The sequence below is a fragment of the Plectrocnemia conspersa genome, unplaced genomic scaffold (genome assembly GCF_051122295.1).
Source record: "Plectrocnemia conspersa isolate PC_06_02 unplaced genomic scaffold, ASM5112229v1 ptg000001l, whole genome shotgun sequence".
Classification (NCBI taxonomy): domain Eukaryota; kingdom Metazoa; phylum Arthropoda; class Insecta; order Trichoptera; family Polycentropodidae; genus Plectrocnemia; species Plectrocnemia conspersa.
The window spans coordinates 23,712,164-23,737,033 of NW_028277165.1; the positions used below are offsets into that span (position 1 = coordinate 23,712,164).

Consider the following 24,870-nt stretch of genomic DNA (forward strand, 5'->3'; position numbering starts at 1 on the left):
CCAATCTTGGTTCGTTTAGTAAATCGATTTTTCTATGCGAAAAGAGAAGAAGCTGCTAAAATTAATTATCAACTTATTTACGTCTATGGTAATATTATTAACAAATATAATATGGAAAAATGTTCTTGTAAATTTTAAATCAAAGAAATTACGTTTGTGATAAAAAAAAAGGAGTTAAAGACCATTCATCGTCAATTCATTAAAAAATAAAGACATTTGTTTAACGTACCATGAGCTTTAAAAACAATCTCAAGTAGTGTTGAAAGATGTTGATTAGATGTTGCTGTGCTCATATGGCTTCGTAAAAGAGAGTAGTTGGGACCCTTTTATTGCATTGGCATTATACTTTTATGACAATATTATTAAGAAATTTCTTCACATGCGCAAAATTTACAACAAATAATTATAGTGACTGTGTTGAAAAATAAATATATATATGTTCTAAATTTATCATAAATCAATCATCAAAGTATAGTGCTTTAGAAATACTTTCTGGACTTTGTGAATTAAAAAAATGGGTATTGGTTAAAAAATGTTTTTATCAAAATTTATAAAATGGGCTTATCAAATTATTTTTAAATTACTGATTTATTTATATATATTATTCTATGTATGAACATATACAATATATCATATACATATGAATATATGTGTATGGTGATGTAAAATGTGCAGCTGTATCTAAAAACGATTTTTTTATCATACCCCTTTTTTTAATGTAACATATTTATTTTTTAAATTAAAAATGCAAACAGTTATTTTTAAATAACGGAATTAAAAATTACAGCTTGGAACTATTAAAAATATTTAATCGTGCTACTAAAACATTTATAATATATTTTTAATATTTTATTTTCTATAAAATTTAGCAATATGCTCTTAAATTAGGGTATTTTCTAAATGATTGCTATTTTAAAAATAACATATATCTGCTGCTCATTGTATTGATGGTTTAAAGTAAATGCTTCTGCGTTAAAATTTATAATATCACTATAAAATATCACATTTAAAAATTAGCACGTAATCACTGAAAACGTCGCAAAATATCCAAAAACCTACAATATTGTCAGGAAAGAAAATATAGATGGATGTATTCATAAAAAAATGTTTGAGCAAACAAGACCAAGAAAAAATGCAAACATAGACCATCGTTCTTAAGTACATAATAATCTCTAATACACTTATCTCTCGATTTACGCGGTAGATACGTTCCAGGAAATATCGCGTAAATCTAAATTAAGCTATAGAGCAAAATTATAGTATTCAGATGTACTTTTTAACGGGTTTTTAAATTATAAAGTTAATGAGCAAAATCTTCAGCGAGACGCGTGCATTCCAAAAAGCAACCCAGAACGCACTGCATGGGCAGTGGGAGAGGTTCCAGTTGTAGGTAAAGTGCAAAAAAATATGGAAAGCATGTTTGATTTAGAGTCTAAATTAAACATATTTGGTCAAAATTTAAAGTAAATAAAAAAAATGTTTTTTCTTAACCGCTAGTCTAGATTCTAGACAGTAATGTATGTAAACCTATGCTCAGGTAAATACGCTGAGTCTATCATTGTCGTGAGCAATTCACGTAATTGTTCGTTATTGCTTCTTCCACTTTGTTTATGTAATAAATATATTACTTAAAACCAATATTATCAATCAGGTTCGCTTTTTGTTTATTTTATATCATTAAAAAAGTTCAAAAAGAAAAACATAAAATGGTCTAGAATGAGATTTTTATTTTTTATATAATAAAAATAAACTTTTAGGTCAATATGTAACCGAACATGGGATACTTTTCGAATATTAAATAACATAAGTCTTTTACTAAGAGTATGTTATGGTCAATATATTTCGTTGTTATGTGTGTAATTGATGTTTAGATCATGAAACTGTGTGTGTAGTAATGGAAAATTTTATAAATTGATTCAGTATTTTCCAATGACAAAAATGGTTAGCATTTCAGAAATGACAAAAGTTTTATTGTCATAAGTGAATATATTATATATATATATACTTTCTTTGTCCAATTGATGAAAATGAGTGAATTTAGAACAACCCACGTACGTGTAAACTATATTGCTCGTCTGTCTAATCTTATCAATTATCAATAAAATTGAAAATCGTATGTATGATGTCATGCACTGATATACTTTTGTATTATAGCTGTCTCTATATGTAACGTTACATTAATTTTAGGAAAAATAATATCATATCTCTCAAAGTTAACTTTTTTTTAAATGATTAACAATAGTTTAACATATAGTTTTAGTTTATAATAAACCTTGTATTAAAAAAAATATATAAATGCAAGTATTATCGAAATACCTTATCCAGGTGATTTATCACAGATTAATTCTTATTATCTTTTTGAACGACCTTTATAACGATAAGTATTATCTGCAGAAAGGATACTTTTTAATATGATTTAGATACATAACCTCATTGGGAAAAAACATATCAAACTTTTATGCAAGATATGCAAAATATTAATATATAGTAGTTTATTGTCATCAGTATCTAATGAAAAGCGAGATACAGCCGGTATCTGGTAGGTAAATAGTGTTAACTGTTAAGATAAATGAAGATAATATGAACTCTTTCTGATATTAAGCATATGAAATATACTCGATCAGTTGCAAACCTATATGGAATGGAGTTATCGTCTTCGGAACACCCTGAAAAATACTTGAAGAAAAAATCATTGGAACAATAAATCACAATGAAATACTAATGAAGAGTGTTTTCAAGATTGACAGCAAAGGATTGAGTGATAGTCTATAAGAAAATATTTTTATAATTTGAAGAAATCATTCAAAAATAAGCATTTGGTGTCAGTGTAATTTTAAATTCAAGTCATGTAGTGATCGAAACTAATGTAGTATGAGAATGATCAATTATTGATGCAATCGATATTGGCGATCACTCTTATCAATCAGTTGTTTTAAACATTTTAAAAAATGTTTTAGTAAGAAATTAAATAATTTAATAGACTATTATGTACTTTTAAATTGCATTTATTTATAAATTATTTTAAAATCGATTCTTTAAATTTAATAACCAAATAATGTGTTATATTGCATAAATAACTAAATAAGCAGTTATTTGTATTATGTAATAATTTATATTAGTAAAATTATGTGTTTACAAACTAAATATATTTTAGAATATGACGAATATACGATTTACATAAGTTAGTGAAAATGTGTGATATTTTGATATTTTGGAAGCATAGAATGTTCATATTACAGACGTCTCCCCCAAATACCCCGTTAGCGATATAATCTTATTTGCTCGCTTCTCTTATCAGTTTGTTCGTATAACGCTCTTGTTTGCACATTGATAACGATGAAGAGGGCTAAGAGGCGATGTACATGTGATAACGCGTAATGAAAAATATTTGTAACATTCGTTCTAATATATAGGGCGTCAATAAAATAATTTCACAATTAATAATATTTTCAACTTAAGGCGCGAATAGATCAATTATATTAAAAGCTATGCAACGTCGTTTTTTATGTAGAATTATTTTTATGTAAATTAAACATTGTATACATTGTGTACTTCACGTGTTTATGTGTCATTCATGTCGATGTTTTTGAAACTAAGAATACTTATTGACTTATCAATATTGTTGACAATATGTCATTACGTGGAACAGATAGAATCTCACTAAATACAATTTGAGTGAAATCTTGACTTATTCAATTTATAAAATATTTTTATTACTTACATAATCAAATAAAATGTTTGACTTTCGCATATATGCGTATTTTGATAGATTTATCTTTTAAACTTATTATTGATACATTAAAATAATTAGATATTGAAAAAAATAATTTTAATAAAATTTAAGATAAAATTTAGATAGATTGAAATTTATTTGTATGTTTATCTTAACTTTAATAACCAGTCTTTAAAATCCTTCATTGACAACTTTTTTTGCCTTTTCTCTATACTGTATGAAGCATAAATATGACGTCTAGAATCAATAATTATCTATATAGTTTTTCTACGCAAAAATATGACAAATATTTGCCAAATTACTTTTATATTTAATTCTTCAAAATTTTTGTAGTTTATATTGCTTTTAATACTAAATAATCAATCGGAAGATGTATATTTTTTCGCATAATTGATCTTATAATAGTATAAACGTTTCTTATTTTAATTTTACATAATTTATAGTCGAGTTTAATTTATTTATGCTGTGTTCATGTGCCTACAATAATATGAAAAAACTATTTTTAATTTTATCAAAGAAAGATGATTTTAAATTACAAATATTTTTTATGCGGCTTTATCTTACCTTCTCTTACAAAAATATTTCAAAAATAGTTTCCAAACAAGCGTTATATTAAAGCTGTTGTGGCATGTCGTAGCTAGGGTATGTGTCACCCAGGACGATTCTTACAATTGCCCTCCCCCCCATACATTTTTTGCAGGGTCATAAAATCAGTATTTCTTAAAATAATAATCTGGTTATTATTAAGCTCTTGTTATTCGTGGATTTATATATGTTTTAGTGCATTATGGGTTAAGAACCACACTAGACGATCCCATCGCGAATATGCCGCCCTCAAGCAAGTGCCGCCCGGGGCGGCCCGCCCCCTCTGCCCCCCCATAGCTACACCACTGTCTTGTGGCAATGGCTGTGCTAAATCCTGTTTAAATATAATGTCTATATTTGTAAATTTCGCATGAATTCATAAGAATATAGTAATGATGCTATTCCAAAATTATCTGTAAATATCTCCCAAAGTAAAGGTTCGTTTTTAATAATGTAACTTACTACTATGGCCGTTGAGATAGGGGGGGGCGGGGTAGCAATGACTCGGTGACCAGATTATTATGCAAACAAAAATTGCGCACACAAAAATTCCACGATTGTTTGACTTTTCTCTTTTTTTAAATAAAAATTTGTGTAATTATAGGAAATGAATACTAATGTTAATTACTGTATATTAGAAAAATATTTTTAAAACATGATATTTTTAAGTTTAAATCATGTTAACGTATGCTATACACACAGACCTTATTTTATATATGTATATTTACATAATTAATTTATAATACATAAATGTGTATATTATCATCTTTAATCAGAAGTTTTTGTTGCTTAAAATTTTCAATGTGCGCAATTTTCGTTTGCGCAATAATCACCGAATCCAGAGGCTAATGGATCATGGGACTGTAGCTCGATGTCCTATAAATATGTTTTTAAATATGTATACGTGAACGGTTCTTCTTAACCCTTAGACCGCCGACCGGTAAATTTTTAATTACTCGCTGTACGCCATGCGTTTTTAGCGATATAATTTTTTGGCTACTTACTCTGTTTAACACATCATTACAGCCAAAATACTCAATTTTTATATTTTAAAATTATATATGTATGATTAACATAATTTAAACATTCTAATTATATCAATAAACAAACATTTTTAATCGTATTGTTGGAAATATAAAGTGAACAGAACTAAATCAATTGGTCGGTCCGCGTGTTGGCTCGCGCACACACACCTACACACACATGCACGCGCACGGCACTATACAAGCGAACGACAAGCAGGGTCATGCTCACACTGAGACAATTTTAATATATAAATCTGCAACGCATTTTTTCTTCGTCTGACCTACATCCTGTTATAAAAATTTACAAATCGACAAGATTTCTTTGATGCATACAATATCACATATATCGTACACAAAAATAACCCTAATAACCAAACCGTTTGTTTTTGATCAATGGTGTTTGCAATTGGTTGTTGTTGAAGGTTGTCATATTTCTTTATATATAAAAATAATAAATAATAAAACTTGATAGCAAGATACGATGTTACATTTAACTATATATAATTATATGTATAATTTATAATATATACATATTCTTCTTCTTCTTCCACGGCACTACAACCGGTGATCGGTTTTGGCCTTTCTACCTAATTTCTTGTAGGGTTTCTAGATATATCTTGAGTTTTAGTATTTCTTCCGCTATTGTTTGCATTTTTCCAGGTTGTAATATTGCACATTCCAGCTTCCGAAATTGAAGTCCAATCGTTTATCTAGATTTCAATCGTCTAGGTCAGGGTTTCCCAAACTTTTTGAGCGACGGAACACTTCGCAAATCCGAAAATTTTGGCGGAACACTTAGCTTATTTTGCTGTACCCAACTTCTAGGTACTAAAATCTTCGCCTTCATTATGAAGTATAATATGTTCATTCTTTTAATTTACTCCAAATTTTTGTGAAATATCTATTTAGGCTCCATGGAACACATATTTTGGATTCGCGGAACACCAGTGTTCCGCGGAGCATAGTTTGGGAAACCATGGTCTAGGTCATTATGAATCGGGGCGGATTTATTATTTCTTTGTGATTTTTTCATAACTATTTGGATTTATCCACGTTGGTTGGTTTGCTCCATAATAGAAACCCTCCTCCTTTATCTGGGCTTGGGACCGGCAAGAGTGCAACATATCTACACTCCAGGCGGAATATGTAATATATATTACACACACACACATATATATACAATAAATAATAAACTTTTCGACCATCGTGACGCATTGGGGTAACCTGTTAGGTCACGATGGTAATAATTGAATGTAAATAAATAAACACATTACAAATAAATTATAAAATAATAGAACAAGTAAAATAAAATGATTCTACAACAAGGAATCGTTTTTGTTATTATTATTATTATTTAATATTTACTAAGAGTTAATATTGATATTTTATTAATTATATCTTATTTATATTTATTAATAAGTATTTAATAGTAATTATTATTATTATTATTTAATTATTACAAACAATAAAAACCAATCACAAAAACAGTTGACAATATTAAAACAGTCGAAATAACGTATAAATATATTTACAAATCACAATTATCATTAAAATATTGATGACATAATTTAATTTCGATTCATAAATTAAAGTATAAAAAAACCAATTTCCGCGATGCGTTTGTGCTAACCCTAAAAGTGGTCTAAAGAAGCACGATCGAAACCGCGCGCGAAATACAAACGACTAAAATTAAGGCGTGACTTTATAATTATATATACCACTGTTTCATCGCAAATTCTATAAATAAAATCACTGAAATCGTTTACTAGGAACTCAAACTGATTTTTAAAACATATATTGCCAACTTTTACCTTTCCGTTTCTTTAAAAAACGAAGGTTTTAACCAGCGCATCATATCATGCGCTTGGCGTTAGACAGTAGATTTAGTTGCGCATCATATCATGCGCTTGGCGTTGAAAGGATTAATCTACACACCTTTTTTTATATGCACGTTTATTCGACTACATTCGCGTAAGAATTTAGAGTAGCATCTTTTGTGTCCTTCGGACTCCTTTTGAATCTTTTATACATACTCAATAGGAGCGGCAGATTATATTTTTAAATTTGTTAGTTTTTTGACCCATAAATAATTTTATGGGTCATAATTCGGCTTAGATATTCTTCATTCAATTCGTAATATTTAAAAAAATGTTTCAATACGAACGCTAGATATTCGAAGGCACGATTTAATTGCCTTTGACGTGGATTCTAAACAGGGATTTGAGGGGCAGGTGGAGGATTTGACTTCACTCGAATTAAAAACACGACCAGTTTTTGACCAAATTTTTCCCCACCCTGAAAAAAGCTGAAATGACGTTCCTAACCCCTGAATAGCATTTATATTGATTGATGCAACACTTCATAGACGTAAAAATTCTAAATGCAGACGACGTGAAAAAAGGCTATCGGAATATTTTGCGTCAAAGCCTTCAACATGTTATGCTTATGGAATAAAAAAAGTGAAAGTTATATATTTAGAAAGAAATTATATTTTGAATCAATAAAATGGATTTTTTTGTTTCATTTTTGAATTACCTAATAATATAGTGAATAACCTTTCACTACTTATGAAAACTATGATTCATCACACATCACGTTAACAAATAGTTTATTACACCTGAAACTCGTGAGGCACACATAGGTGTGTAAAAAGTAGATGACAATCAAACGACGCCATTTTGAATTTAATAATCGACGTCCATGATTGGTGCGATTGTGATTGCGGGTAACCAATCATTATGCTATATATAAGCTATAAAAAACGAAAGCAGTTAAATATATATTTAAATCAAGTAAACTATTAAACACTGTATTGCCATAAATACTTATTTTCATATCATTTTAATCAAAGTTCCAGATTACTTTCAGTAATTTCAGTTGATATATAATTTAGTATTTATTATTAGGTTATTCGCATATTTTTCGATACACATCGCTATTTTTTATTGTGATAATAACTGCATAAATTAATAGATTATTAGGATAATTCATTTAAACATAGATATTATTTTATTTATAACTTTATTTTAATTTATAATATATACAGATTCATACGAAACATGTGTATATATATATGTTTTGTATAAAACATATACTAAAACGAACAAGGGCTGTTATTACCAACACATTCAATAATTGAGATTCTTTACATCGATCAGCCATACATGCAAGTATGTACACAAAATAGTACATATAAAAAAATATTTCAAAAATACATTTAAAACAAACAAGAGCAATATACACAAAAGATCTACCCTGGAATGTATGCGTATGGATAATTGATACAATAGACATGAATAGTCTCGTAAAAATATTTACAAACACTAAAGTAACACACAATGATTAGAGTTTTCACTCAGTCCATGACGTGGACGAGAAATTATACACCTAAATATAAATCATAATGCGTCAAAAACATTTACATATTTGTCTTTTAAGTTTTTTTCAGTACAGGTACGCATTATAGTGAGGAGTTTTTTTTTTGGCACTAGAACAACATTTAAAAATATTTTAGCATATAATAGGAACTGTTTGTTTACAGATCGCTAAATCAATTTTATTATAATATGATTGCTAAATTAATAATGATTAAAAAAGTACGTTTAAAATTGCAATGTCATTAGTATAATAAAAGAATTTAAAATAAAAAAATTACTTGTGAATGCACTACTTTTTACATAAATTGAAATATTCTTTGGTTTGATTATATTAATTTATTTACAAGCATTGCAATCGACTTTTAACTTTATATTTTAACTTTGGTGCCTAGCCGCCTCGTTAATATTATTATGTATATTTTTTTTATATTTTAATGGATTTCAATTAAATGCTTAGAATTAGTACATATTTACATTTCAAAAAATTAACTCTATATTAATGAATGAAAATTATTTTCGATTATTATACAACATAAAATTGATGAAATTAAAACTCTTAATATTAAAATAAAAACATCACGCAATAAAACATGTCTTTCAGATGAATAATGAATGACATATATATACACATTGAAGGAACGAGTAATGTGTGAAATGTTTCGAAATTATAAAGAGAGGCATATTATTGATAACTAATAAAATAATTCATAAAAAGTCATAATTATTAATGAAAATATATAAGAAAGGATTACACTAACATTTATCTATACAATAGTTACACATAACCATGAAAATTGTACCAAAAAAGTTAAATGCTAACTCCTGAATGTACAGTTATATTATTAAGATTGTTAACGTTATTTATAAATGCATTATTACTTATTATTATTTTTGTTAAAAAAAATTTAACTACTGATGGAGACGACGGTTGGTCTTTCCATTCCGAGATCATTAGGAGAACTGTTCGCAGAGTGATGGATCAAATTATGATCTCCATCGCGTCTATGATCCTCCAGATCCTCATTCAGATCTTCTTCGTTGAGCATTCCATGATGAGCGGCAGATTCTTCGTGAATATGGTGTCCAGATCCATTGTTCATCACCAAGACTGGGTGATGAGGATGATGATGATGCAGAACGCTATTATTATTGTTGTGGATACTGGAGATCTCTTTAGACAAAATGTTGTTATTCATCACCGATGGGAGAAGATGTTGCTCAGCGTGCACGCCTAGAATTAAAATAAACAATATTATAAAAAATAACTTTTGATTTTAATTAATTTAAATGTTAATTAAATACAAAAAAAAAGAATAAATTTTTTAATAGAATTAAAATAAACAATATTATATAAAGTACTTTTGCTTTTCATTAATAAAACTATCAATTAAATATTAAAAAATCAATATAAATCAAATTTTTAAATTCTGTATATATTTAATATAAAAACCGATTTACAGATACAATACGTATTATTCGTGCTTAATTGGAAAATATACCTGTGTAAAAAATGTAAAAAAACAGATGTCTTCTACGGTTTTATGCCCATAAGACATAGCCTTAATCTTAATTTAGATAATATAATAAAAATTAAAAGTAACGTGACTTTGCATTTCTAAGTTTAAATTTTAATAGAATGAATGTAATATAATATTAAAAAATGGACTTTTTAAACTTAAATAAAATTAAGAACTAATACATAAAGTCATGAAAGTACCTGCTAAGCTCATGTGAGTCGGGCTCTCGTTTTGCATGTAATTCCTATGCATATGCTGAGACAACTGCACAATATGGGGAGAATTCTCCATACTAGGCAGACCAGAATGATGAGAGATGTCCAGATGGTTGGTCTCCTGAGGAGAAACGCTATGGCGCTGAGAGGCCTGGTTCTTCGGCGATGGAGTGGATTGAGGCTCCCTATGATCGCTGTTCTCGTAGTAATGAAGAGATATGGACCTCGGAGACTGTGAGAGTACCGGATAGGAATTGCGATTGTACATGTAATCGCTATCGACTTGAGCTTGAAGACTACGCAGCTCATCTTGTACTGAAATAAATAATATAGTATTAATATAGCAACTCATGTTTTTTAAATGATTCTTTGAAACATACCATTTTCAACTTTAATTGCGCACGCAGTATTAACAGCGGATGGGTTTGAGTTTTCAGTCTTAGAACTGCCTTTAGGCTTGCGTTTGCGTGTCTGAAAATTAAAATAAAATATTCATTAACATCATGTAATTGTTAATTTTCGTTTTTTCTTAAAATACATACCTGAATGGAATCTTTCTTCATTGCCAATGGTCTATTGACTCCATGTAGTTTGTAATATAATCCGCATGCATTGCACACAGGCTCTCCGTGAGAATTTCTTCTCCATAACGAAGTCGTGGAAGTATTGCAGTTAGTGCAAGACATTCCAGATCGACGAGAAGCATGCTAGATATCATAAAAAAATTAAATTAAAATTTTGTGAACTGTAATGTAAAATTAAAATAAACTTTTCTAAGACATACACTGCAACTTTTTTATTATATTTCAATCTAAGCTAATAACTATAGTAAATAAAAAAAATATTATAACACAATAGTAATAAAATAAATTTAAATAATATTTTAATTTTTAAGTTGCATTGTATGTAACACAATCTCGTTATAACATAATATATAATTTAAAGAAGTTTTTATTATTTTTTTATATAAATGAATTAAAAATAACCAATATATTAACTAAATAAATTTATCATATTTTTTAAATGAAGTTTAATGACGATATATTAATTTATTAAATAAAATGATGAATTAGTGGCAAATATATATGTATTTATTATATATTGTTGTAACAAGATTGACCGAATAAATAATTTAGAATAACTAATTAATAAAATTACGATCGAGAATTTCAATTGATATAATTAATAATGAAGTTCTTAATATAATTCTCGTACGTAATTCATTATATGTTAGTAAAAGCAATGGTGTGAATATATAGTATATGTAATGTTTAAAAATCAGCGATCTTACCAAAAAGCTATTCAGTCAACGGTTAATGGTCCATAAATGTTAGTGCGTGCAATTCAAAAGTCATCAATTGATGAATATTTTTGTTAGTATAAGATGTTATTAATAAATAATTTGTTAATTTGACATCTGTGACAATTAGCGATAAGAGGAGACGATTAAAAATACTGTGGAGATCAACGCCGAGACACTGATAACGATAATGGTTACGACATTTAACTGAATTCCGAATGTTGCACAACGAACGGCCAAGTCGGGAGCAAATGTGCTTTTAATCGTCGGTTGAACAATTAGAAAGAAAAAATATTTATTAAATATAACTTAGAAATAACAACAGCGCTAATAGTCACGTCAGTCGTACCTGATTGGTACTTTCGTTGGAAAACTACGTACATGCTTTGTTTTTAGGAGAGGATGGGTAATAAATAATTGTTTCCCAACTTATTGGATTTTGACCCTGATCTAAATTGACATGAGTAAGTGTAATATTATGGTATTGAAAATATATCAAGATACTCTGCAAACAAATTGTAATAATTAAGAAATATGCTATTGAACTTGAATAAATAAATATTTAGAAAGTATTAATTTTATTGTAAACAATAGTAACAGAGTTATTATATAAACTGTCACATTTATTTTATTGTTTATATGTTATTATTTTTAGCCAGATTTAATAAAAATAATGTATTAGATAAAGTACATATACATAATAACAAATGTGGAGAATATATGAGAATTTTTTTTTAATTTAAAGTTTACTTCAATATTAGTTCAAAAACTGCTGAAAACTGAAACAATAATATTATTTTAATAATATATAGTTTTTATTGTTATTATTTTTTTCAGCAATTAATTGTATTTTCTTTATAAAAATTATATCCCAACTAACTTATGTTACACATTATATTAAAGTGGACTTTTTTTATGTTACACATTAAATTAAAATTAAATTCAACGGTATAATGCGTATAGGGGTCATAAAATTGAAATTGTTATATTATATTTTAATCTTCTTATACTACAATAGGTGAGTTATATACCTTATTTTAATTAGATTTTTATGCGTACTAAACTACAAGGCCCGAGTACACCGATGCGTCACGCAGAACGGCACCGCTACGGTGTGCTCGTGCCACTAACGTTGGGTCATACTCCAAAATATAGGGAACCAATCTATCTATGTTAGGTTTGTTAGAGGTCGTTCGACATTGTCACGTACCGATCTTCGGCTGGATTTGGTCTCCTCTAGGGGCGTCGGAGCTAAGGACGGCCGAGGGGCCGCAACTCCGTTATATGTGTAGATATTCTTGTAGAAATCCGAACCTACTGTACCGCCGGGGACAGCGGCCACTGCAACAACCGAAACGAAAAACGACGTGACCAAAAGTTTCAAAAAAAAAAAATCATCAACAATCATCAACGAGTGGTAACAAAAAAGAATATGATATTAGGGGTAGTGGTTGGTGCGCTCGCGACACGTTAAGCACCCCGCTCTGGCCGCTCGGTACAATCAGGAATGAGGATTTCTACAAGAAGCCGCCCTCGGATCATCGACGTATGTACGTTCCGTTAAGTGTTAAAAAGTTCGAGAAGAGGTACATATGTCGCGGCCGCCGGGGGTGTGTGTCAAGACAGTGGCGTGCCGTGCCGTAGACGCTGAATCTACACTCCGTGTTTTAGTAAGAATGTAACTGGAATTTGCTTCGTAGATGTGTATATAACCCTCATCGGTCCAATGATGCGGTGCTCAGCAACGCGTAGATTAGTGCGGTATCAACAGCAACACGTATGTCGCTGCCGCTTCCCTCTCCGGCGTTTCCAACCAATTTTGATTATATTCTTCATAATTTTTAATTATCAATCTAATTTCTTAAAATATACATTTTAGATTAAAATTTCATACATCAACAATTTTGTACGCGTCTCAAATTAAATTAGGTTTATAATTGGGCAAATATATTATTTAGTGCAAGAATAATTTTACTTATTTGATATTAATTATTCTCGTCACATATATTTCAACTGTCATTGGATCAATTAGGTTCACATAGCAAGCAAATTTCAGTTATATTCTATCAAGGGTCTTCAAAGAGCGACCGCATCGCTTTTATGGAGACCCAGTCGTTATTTCGCCACGGCACGCCACTGCGCTTCTACCGCGCGTGGATCGTGAGTGGCTGGTGTATGGTGGTGGTGTGGTTTGTGTGTGGTACGCGTTAGTAAGTAGTTAGCGGCTAGAGCTGGGCGAGTGTCCCGTACATCGGGTGGCGCTTGGGGGCGCGGGCCTAGTCCCTGGTGGCGCACACGTACCAGCCGCCGTGGCTGCTTCACCAGCGGCCGGTTCACGCCGTTGATCTTGTGGTAGAGGCCGCACGCATTGCAGAGGTAGTGGCCAGTACGGTCGCGTCGCCAGAGGGGCGTGTGCACCGCACCGCAGTTGACACACTCGCGCCCCTCGCTGAAGTACTCGGCGGACATTTCCACTTTTGGACGCAGAACATTTTTTATTTTATTTGATCTATTAATTACTGGTGAATCGATCGAACAACGTGATGTAACATTTGATACTACATTCTTATACACCGAACTGCAAAAGCATTTTTTTCAGAACTTATAAAGCAAATCTTGTAGATTGATCATGAATAGTTACATCTTCATTAAGCTAACCAAAATCTTATTTTTTATTAATAAATTATACGTTGTAACCTGACAGGCGTAAGCCCAATGCGTTACAACGGGGTCAATCTGTATCAATTAAGTAAGTCAATCATATATAATAAATACCTACAAGTAAATATTAACCACCAGACTAAAAGTCTGGGAATTGCTGACATCTATATTAATAATTATAAATTATTATGTGTAATATAATTTATAACCAATAGATGTCACTGCAGCTGGGGCCGGTTTTTTAATAATAGCACATTTTTTATAAATAAAAATTCGGGTGCCGCTGCTGGGGTTCGAACCCGCAACCTCAGAATTACTAGTCTGAGACGTTACGGACTACGCTATTCCGTCCTTAATATGTACATGTAATGAGCAAATTATTGGGCAAACGAAAAGTGTGAACACAAAAATTACACACAGCGAAAATTGCGTACAGCTAAAATTCCGAACATAGATAATTGCGTACAATAATATTATACTATTAAAATTTAATAATATGTAATTTTATATAAAAAATTCAACAAAATATTGATTCAAGAATTTGAATGGTAAGAAATAAATATATATATAAAACATCAAATAAAAGTATTCCATTTCGATGTTAATTAGTAATTTTATTGTAGAATATTTTTATTTAAAATCGCTCACTAAATAATATTTTTAATTGTGAAGTACAAATTTTTATTTTTACTAAATAATATTTTTTTATGAATTTTTATTTTTACTGATTAGGTTTTGTATATTGATATTAAATTTCAATATTCCTATATTTATATGTGGAATTTTTTCATGCGCAACCATCTATATTTGGAATGTTCGCGTGTGGATCAAATGTCGTGTAGATTTTTTGTAGTAGACGTATTGTCGTTGGAACAAAAGTCCGTGAAGCTTTTGTCTTGGAACCGATTTTTTATATGTACATATGGTGAGCGGATTATTGGGCAAACGTAAATTGCGCACACGAAAACTGCGAATACAAAAATTACACACAGCGAAAATTGCGTACAGAAAAAATTGTGAACATAGATAATTGCGCACAGTATTATTAAAATTAAATAGCAATATATAAATATATAAGTTAATGTTTTAAAAATATTTCACAATTCATAAAAAAGTTAAAGTTTGAGATAAAAGTATAATTTATTCCTAATAAATTAAAAAAAATATTGATTCAAGTTATTATTTTTATGATAAAAACTTTAAAATATAAAACAGTAAATAAAAGTGTTGTTACCATTACGAAGTAATTTATTAATTTTATTGCATTTTATTTTAAAAATAATTTGTTTTTTATTAAAAATCAGTTAATTTCAATTGTAAAGAATGAATTTTTAGTTTTCTCAAACACAACTGGTTCGAAAACCCCTGCTTTGTATATTGATACTCAATTTAAATATTCCTATTTTCATGTACGGAATTTTTTCGTATGCAAACATCTTTCGGAATTTTCGATGTATAGTTGCAGTTTTTGTGAATGCAATTTTTGTTTGCGCTTTAATAACATTTTAATAAAAATAAACTTATGTATTTAATAAGAAATATCTCATATATTAAATTAACTGTATATAAATATAACAATATTACAACAACAAGCGTGAGGTATAAAAATGCAAAATAAGCATTTTAAAACCATTATTGTTTCAAGAAAAAAAACCGAGCTGCTGGAATCACGCGCTGACTTAGGCTATATTTTTGTAAATAATACATGTCTCTGCTTAATATAATAATTAACAAAACTACTTTATAGTTCACAAATGATTTTGAGTTTATGTAAAATATACTTACGTATATTTAATATTAAAAATTTGTTTATTTAATTTAAGTAATAATAAGCAGTAAGATTTTGCTATACAAATATAAATGTATAGAATGTTACACCACGTTGATTTGATTCTTGATCCGATGTAGAAGCAATATAAACATTGCTAATATAAACTTAAAACTAACAGTTTCAATGTGTTCTATGGAAGTGCGATGAAATTTATGACTATCTTGTTTGAGTATGTGTCATTAATAATTTAAGAAATGTTTACATACTGCAAAATATGCTAGCTCGCTTATCTTATAAATAATTACGATACATCGAGTTTCAATTTATATATTTATAAATAGATGTTTTTTTATATTTATTTTATTGTGTTTTTGGTGCAACTTTGATACGATTGATCTCGAGTTTTATTGATTTAGTGATCTTCACGTTTCATATTACTAAATCATATGTATATCAATCCTTATCTTCGCTTTTTTTATTTGTATTCATAGTACGACAACCGAATACAAAGCTATCCGATAGCGACTATTATAGATATTTATAATAATTGTTCAGTTAAAAATGCTCGACACAACTTCGAGAGAGGAAGTGTGGAGTATGTGGAGCGCTGATAACAAACAACATGTTTTTCCATGTCTTCCTGCCGAGCAAAACGCGCATTTTAAATTGCTAAGCGACAAAAAAGGCAAAATTAGCAAAACGGCAATAAAAATGCGCGACGCATACAAGAGCGATAAAATTTTGAACGCTCTAGAAATAAATTAAAAAAATTACAGTTAACAGTTGTTCTAACCAAGCTTTCGATCATGTATGTTTATGAGGTAAAAACGGTAAATTCCTTATTATAAACATTGACGTATGTATGTATGAACATATAAGTCGATAAGAATAGACCACCACTTATACTTTTCTTTGAGTCGACGGTTTTTTTTTTCGAGCTCAATTTGCTTAAACCAATTTCGTGTCGCCGATAAAGCGATCAGACGCGTCAGGTGTATTGAGTACCTGCAAAAAGGGAAATTTCTTAAAAAACACAATGGACCGAATTCCGAGAATGCCAAGGTCGTAAAATTGAATGAAGGTGCTCGTCTAACGGGAGCTCGAAGCGTAAATTTGGCGCCTGTTGATTTATTCATTGTTGAGGTGACATTTTTGATAGATTAACTTAAGGAATGGATATAAACATACATTTTTTTTAACTCGAAAGATGAAACATTAGATGCTGAAATAAAACTATATGATACCAAGTGTTGCGATATGAAAATAAAAAGTAAATTTAAACAAATTGAATTGTACGAGACTATTAATCAATCAAAACCGTCTGCGGTACAGCAAGTGCTTAAATATTTATTATTTCTGGACAATGAATATTGATTAGCCTTATAATAAAAATCAATGACCTTCGCTTATTTTTGCTCAGTCTTAAGATACGTTTCGACATTAATAAATTGCTTTGTAGATCCGAACTGACCCGCGTCGGATGTCAAATCCACAGATAACAAATTTGTTAGCACACGAGCACTGACCGATCTTTTCGCGGAATTCAATCGATTGAGACAAAGGTAGGAGAATTTCAAAGAAAGCTCAGAAAACCACATCTGGGTTTGGTAAATGTTGCGAAAACATAGGAAATGTCGAGCGGTGGCCACCCCCTGCGAACACATTCAAATATCAAGCTTAACTAATGATCTTACCAAAGAAAGACTTTAACCAAAATAATATACACATATTCAAACGACTTTCTATTATTTTTTAATTTGTCAAAATCATACGCAAGGAACAATTCCTCGGAATTCATAAATGTGATATATGGTTGACATGCAACATAAGATATTTTGCGCGTTCGAGTGGTTTTCAACATATTTTTTTGCAATATGCGACAGTTGTGACGGTGTGCGTCGCCCTGTGCGACAGGGGCGACGCCCCCGTTGATCAGATGTCTGCGTGTCACCTAAATTAGTCATAAGTGTATCTTTAACACAAGCACCTTAATGGGCCATCATCTGTTAACGATACAGAAAAGAATTATAGCACTTAAGGAATCTATGGAACCGAGTAGCGTTTTTTTCGTTCACCTCAAAAACACCTATATGTACCTTTTTAAAGGGAATCGGTTCTAAATATTTCTTAAAAAAAATGGTAGGTAAACTGAAATAACGCATTTGACTGCACGTGGCTTGAAAATTTTAAATGCATGTAATAAATTAAATCACGTATAGAAGTTGTTTCAATAACCCTTATGTTTAAACCACAAGCGTTTTTTAATTAATTAGTAAGTATTTAATACTCAGCTAAATTAATACTGACTATTTAATTGAAACATTAAATAATAATTTAAGCTTCAATCTCGATAGGATTCTGTGAAAAATCAACTACAACAACAATTTATATATTTTACTTTGATATGAATTATATTTGAGTCTTCAATGAATGATCTATTTTACATTAGACTTTGGCTTTGAAAACTGCAGGGATTAGAATAGAAATTCATAGATATGAAATAGTTTTTTATTGTTTGATGGAGATTGATAGAAAATAAAAGCTTAGTTGGCATCCACGATATTTTCCTAACAAATCTTAGATTTCGTCGCGTGCACGAGCCAATGAGTCAGAATCGATGCATTCTAAATTCCAAAACACAGAGAGGCGCCCCTAAAAATGTCTTAAGACATTTCCATTGGCGCCGCCGGGGTTGAGCACGACGGATTCCGACATTGTTAAACCACCGACAATGGTGGTCGAATAAAAAAAACGCAGCGTAGTTTGCGAGACACTGATTGGCATGCATCATACGTGCTCAAAACGCAACAGCAATGTCTGCAATCACGTCCGATTGACAAAGAAAGCGTCAATGCATCATAAAAAGAATCACTATGACGACAATCGCCATCTTTGATCTGAATCACCCATCGCAAACAGGTCGATCATGATCTTTTCAACGATGACTCATTACGATTAATTGGATTTTAGACATCTGCGTCACACATGTTAATTTAACAATGACCTTAACAAAAACAATTATTTATAATTGCGAGAAAAAACAAGAACTTTTGACCTTATCGAAGATAATTTTTTTTAAAATCAGTCAAATATTAAATGTGTTCAACTCCCGCGGGGTTAACGCCTATCGATTAAATAACATTTATACTGTTCCAGATCTCATCTGTTAATCTATGTTATATTCAGAGGGAGTATCCGAAACACGATCTCTTAACGAGCAGGGCTTCTCAATCGATGAATTAATAATAACTCGCTTATCGTAATGTCCGTGAACTTTAATCGCTCAAACAGATGCACCAAAACACACGTCCATAGAAACACATTTTTTTTAATTATTTTAATTCAATTTATACTGACTTGCTGATATTGCTGCTGATGCTGACATAGAGCTTCCTCTGGTTTTTATCGGAGCAGATCTACCACCTTCCGAATAATTTATTCCGGCGTCTGCGTAACCAGCTTGCCACAGTTCAGCCTATGAAAATATATATAAATTAAAATACATACTATATGTTTTACAAATCAAATTAATATCTAAATTCCACTTTTAACTTAAATTTATAAATTTTATTGAATCAATAACACCGCCATAAAAATATATTGAATCTGAAGTAAATTAAAAACCTCTGCCGTTTCACAATAACCCAGTACATACAAATATACGAAGTCTGCAAATTTTTAATATTATTTAAATAACAATATTTTACTCGAACACGTGTTATCTTAAAAAAAATAGTACCCATAAATCATCGAAACTTAACAATACCTGTGGCGCATACGGTCCTTGCGGATTATATCCCGAATTGGACGCTTGTCTAGCGTGGGATGCTGTAAAAGCTCCGCCAAATCTTTGCGAAAATGCCGGCAAAGGAGCTCCAGATTGTCCCGATACTGTCTTTCCAGCTCCACTATAATCCTCGGTCATCTGCGCCGCCAAATTGTTCGATGTCCAAATGGGTTGATTCAAATCCGCCGATCCAGGACTCGGAGCAATATATTGCATGCCACTAGAGTAGCCGCTCACTCCGCTTCTGCCGTAAGACTGGGGACTGCAATACAAAAATCATCATAATATAAAACAGATTACGGTTTTATCGCCTCTTATCTAAGTCGTACCTTTCGCTAATTTCACACATGATAATATCATAAACACTGCCGACGCAGTCTAGCCTGGCCGGCTTATCTCCGAACGATAGCGCTCGTTCGTTCATTCATAAGAATGCATAGTAAAATCTCTATCGAATTATGAGGACATGGAGAACAAAAAGAAGGATGTTTGGCGCCGAAGAGAGAAACAAAGACTCAATATTCAATACCTGAATGAAAAACTATGCAAAAAGCGTCTGCGACTTTGCCCGAGTAGCATAGCACTAAAAGGATTTCGAAAGCTTTTGAAGAATTAATTTTTAATGTATTTTAAAACGACAGGTATAGCAGATAAAAGGCACATTAGCAGGTACACGGTTAAAAGTAATAAGAAGAAAGTTAAAGAATGCACTTTGGCATAAAAATGGCAATATATAATTTAGATTTTTTGCGTGAAATTATATAAACATGTATCGAGAATTTTGAGTAAGTCAATGCAATTGAAGATCTATTCCATGAATAATTTAGATCTATTCGAAGAATTATTTTTTAATGTATTTTAAAGCGACAGGTATACCAGATAAAAGGTAAATGAACAGGTGCACGGTTATCAGTAATAAGAAGAAAGTTAAAGAAACACAAAAAATGGTACTTTTTAAAATATACATATATTCTAGATTTTTTTGCGTGAAATTTATAAACATGTATCGAGAATTTTGGATAAAAAGTATTGATTTTCTGAAAACGTTCGTTTATTTGACTTGTCTAAGTTAGGAAGCAAACATATAAAAAAATGAATAAAATCGTAGAGTTACTCGACTGATTTTAATTAATATTAAGAGAAAATATATATGATCGATAAACTAGAAACATAGGAGACGTAGATTTAGAAAGATCCTTAATTATAAGTAAATTTTAGCTCATACAATTATTTATAAATATATACTTCATATCTACCACTGAGACTTGAATCCAAAACAATACTTAATCAAGTAGGTTTCTCGATGTATTTTTTATTTCTCGAATAATGAGAAGTCTTATTTTCACTTCTAGATTTTCTCAAGAATTCTCGAGAAATTTTTAGCAATTATTGGAATAATACAGTAAATTATTGATGAACAGAGTATTTGATTTCGTATTTATACCCGAATCGTAGAGAAAATTCTCAATAATGGCTTTTGCTACTTTACATTCTTTATATTTCGAACAAGATAAATATTAAAAAGCTTTTGGATTATTGAAAAAATAACGCAACAAGCAAATTTTATGGCGTAACTCTTTATAATCTCCCATACATTTTTGCAATCAGTTGATTTCCACGCGGTGTGGCTTCCTCTCATTATTGTGTTTCTTATATTACCGAAGCAAAAATAATGAATTGGTGCCATTCAAATACTTTCAAGAATGCATGCATATTTTCAAACATATGCAGTAGCTATAAAATAATAAAATTTCTAAAAATCTCAGTAAATTTTTTCGAGAAATCAACAAATTTCTCGATTAATAATAATTTTTGATTTGCTATTTTTTTCGATAAACTCTCAAGAATAATTGAAGAAAGATTAACTTATATAAACGTAAACTCAGATATTTGCATACTTTTCATGATGGATAAATAATTTTAAAAACGTTTTAAATTAAAAAGACTAATTGGATTTATGTAGGGAATTTGCATGACAACATGCGTTTTGTCATATGTTATCGATCTTATCAAACTTTTTTGTAATAATAGAAACATTTTTCTCTTACTAAAGTATTTTTTAATAATAAACACGCGCCTTTTTATAACTAGGGATTTTTAATTTTTGTGTTACCGAGAGAAAAAACAGTCAATACCGGTATTATCGGTTTTTATTTAACATTCAAATTTGAACTAAATACTTAATTGCTCGCGAATTTTGCGAAAATATTTAAAGATTCAAGAGTTGGTACATTTTTTTAAGATATGGACAGCAAACTGCGGTGGAAAGAACATATAAAAAAATAAATTGAAATAAAATATAGAAAGTTATATTTGATAATAGTAAGAAACTCCAAACTATCAATACACAATAAAATCAAGATATCAACCAAACAGTGCCATGTTAAAATGATTAAAAAGTTGCAAAATAAAGTGCTACGAAACACTGTGAATGCTTAGTGGCACGTTAGCGCATTTTGCTGCTAAACATGAAGCGAGGCTCCGAGAGCACGGCAACATCGAGGCAACAAACTCCTCAATGTAGACAACTTGAAAAGACTAAGCTCTCCGGACTGGTCTAGTTATCATTAATGAAACTCATTTACTATTACTAATTCTGTAGTGTAGAACAGAAAACTTTGGGACACCAATGGGTGAACATAGTGTTTAAAAACATAAATTATTAAACATAGAGTAAACATAGTCATAAACAATACTAGTTTTAATACATAAAATATAATAAATATAATAAATCTTGTTGTAACCTGACAGGCATAAGCCAGATGCGTTACAAAGAGATAAATCTGCACTAACCGAGTAAATCAATCAGATATAATGAACCTACAAGTAAATATTAATCACCAGATTCTAGAAATCGGTGATATCTATATTAACAATTAATTTTAAATTATAATTTGTAATATAATTTTTAATCAATATATGTCACTGCAGCTGGGGCCAGTTTTTTATAATAGTGCATTTTTATAAATAAAAATTTGCGTGCCGTTGCTGGGGTTTGAACCCGCAACCTCAGAGTTACTAGTCTGAGACGTTACGGACTACGCTATTCTGTCATAAATATATATAATTGTTAAATTTAACAAATTATATCCAGTATTTATGTACATATGTATATAATGATTATTAAGATTTATTTGATTAACAAAACAACAAATTTGTGAAATGAATTGCAGAGTTACTTTTAACTGTGCCTGTATTTTTTAACGACACGGGCAATTAAATACGATTTTGACTAATGATAGTAATCAGTGTCTGACGCAATAGATATACGTGTTGAGATGAAAGGTTGCGAGTGGAAAATGCACATAAGGGCGGATCAGGGCCGAATCGGAAGCGGTAAAATATAATTTAAAAAAAGAGGTATTATCTGGGGGTCCGTTTCCCAATGGCGATCACCGGCTGCACTCGCAGCACGTATGCGGGCCGTTTCACCGATAACAATTCCGGTAATTCATGCATTCAGGCGAGCCAATTACCAGTTCGGTTGCATCCTAAGCAGAAGCAGTCTAATTAACGACCGCAATATGTGGGACAGCTCGTGTTGTAGGCACGGTATGATAATTGTCGCGTTATCTCGCCATAAAAACAGGTAAAAAGCACAATGACAATAACGGGCACTTTTTCGGCGCCGATAAACGGTTCTTTCCAGGAAAAGAAAGGAGCTCTATGACAAAAAAAAATATTGAGCAGTTCTCTAACAGAAATGCCGCCAAACACAGCTAATCATATATATATATATACATATTAAATTATGATATTATAGTTGACACATTGAAATGATGTGTACGATGTGCATATATAGGTGTATATATATATATATATATATATATACAGGTAATATACTATTAGTATTATGATATTTGATAAATCACCAAATTCAACTGGACTATTTTGATCCCTTCGATATCATAAAGATAATTTATAAAAATAAACATAATAAAATACAGTGAGGCTTTTTATTAAGCACCACGTATTTACAATAAGTAATATAAATTAGTATTATCTACAGGATTTGGGCGAACGCGTGAGGCTACTTTTAAATGAGCCACAAAATTTACAAATATTGTATGACGTGACTATTTTTAACGCATTTACATGTAGATACTTACTTTAAAATCACGATTGTATAAAACAAATCATGATTTAAAGCGCCATATTTACACAATACTACTACTATATAATTAAATAAATTAATTAAATAGTGCACTAAAAGTACAAAATATTTAATCAGTAAAAGACTGTACCTTTCGTCCGTTTGATTGTAGTACAAATCCTCCGATAGATACATGGCGATGATTTTTTGATAACTCAAGAAGATAGAAGAAGAACAGAGTACCGCTCGACGCCACGTTCGTTCACTGACTGAATGCACCTCGAGACAGGAGCTGGCAAAGCGTCATTACCCCCACCGCTCGGGTGTTTGGCCAATCGTGCGCAAGCCACGCCCCTCCACCGAGCAGAGCTGCGGGCCGCAAGGACGCTCTTCACGCCCTTATGCCTTTTGAAACACGATCAGACCGTGAAATTTACAAGATATTTCTTTTAGGATAATGTGCGCACGTGGACTCGATTATAATGACCTCATATTGTCTTAAGTTCAGTGAGTTGGCACCGTGTTAAAACAAATGTGGCACGTGGCTGCAAGATCAGTAGATCGTGAACGAAACACAACTTTGGTATCAAGGATAGGATGTTCAGAACATCTGCTAGTTGTAAACAAATGCGATGAATCAGATCGATTTGAAGAGTTTGACCCGTGAATAGATGCATTGTATGTTGATAATAAACAAATATATGAGAGGAGAGACCACAAGAGTTAAATTATGAATGAAAAATATATCGCTGCGCGGCTGCGTGTAAATACATATATTATATTATTGTCTTCCTTGAATTTGGCCA

At 30.7% G+C, this 24,870-nt stretch overlaps 1 protein-coding gene across 8 annotated transcripts in view; it reads right to left on the minus strand.

The window, feature by feature from the left end:
• Window positions 1-8,347: 8,347 nt before the first annotated feature.
• The window catches only part of LOC148239296 (uncharacterized), a 67,346-nt gene continuing 50,823 nt past the window's right edge, over window positions 8,348-24,870 (minus strand). For 2 of the 8 annotated variants that reach the window (XM_088187815.1, XM_088187739.1), the window contains 7 exons: window positions 19,951-20,233; window positions 19,542-19,659; window positions 12,963-13,093; window positions 10,995-11,159; window positions 10,833-10,923; window positions 10,438-10,767; window positions 8,348-9,951 (listed from right to left, as the gene is read on the minus strand). In XM_088187815.1, coding sequence (XP_088043941.1) covers window positions 9,626-9,951; window positions 10,438-10,767; window positions 10,833-10,923; window positions 10,995-11,159; window positions 12,963-13,093; window positions 19,542-19,659; window positions 19,951-20,233 — 1,444 coding nt within the window. In that variant the 3' untranslated portion in view covers window positions 8,348-9,625. Of the gene's footprint in view, window positions 9,952-10,437; window positions 10,768-10,832; window positions 10,924-10,994; window positions 11,160-12,962; window positions 13,094-14,002; window positions 14,227-19,541; window positions 19,660-19,950; window positions 20,234-24,215; window positions 24,374-24,870 lie in introns of those variants that run through there. The other 6 variants (XM_088187590.1, XM_088187511.1, XM_088187891.1 and 3 more) reach the window with 5 other exon arrangements.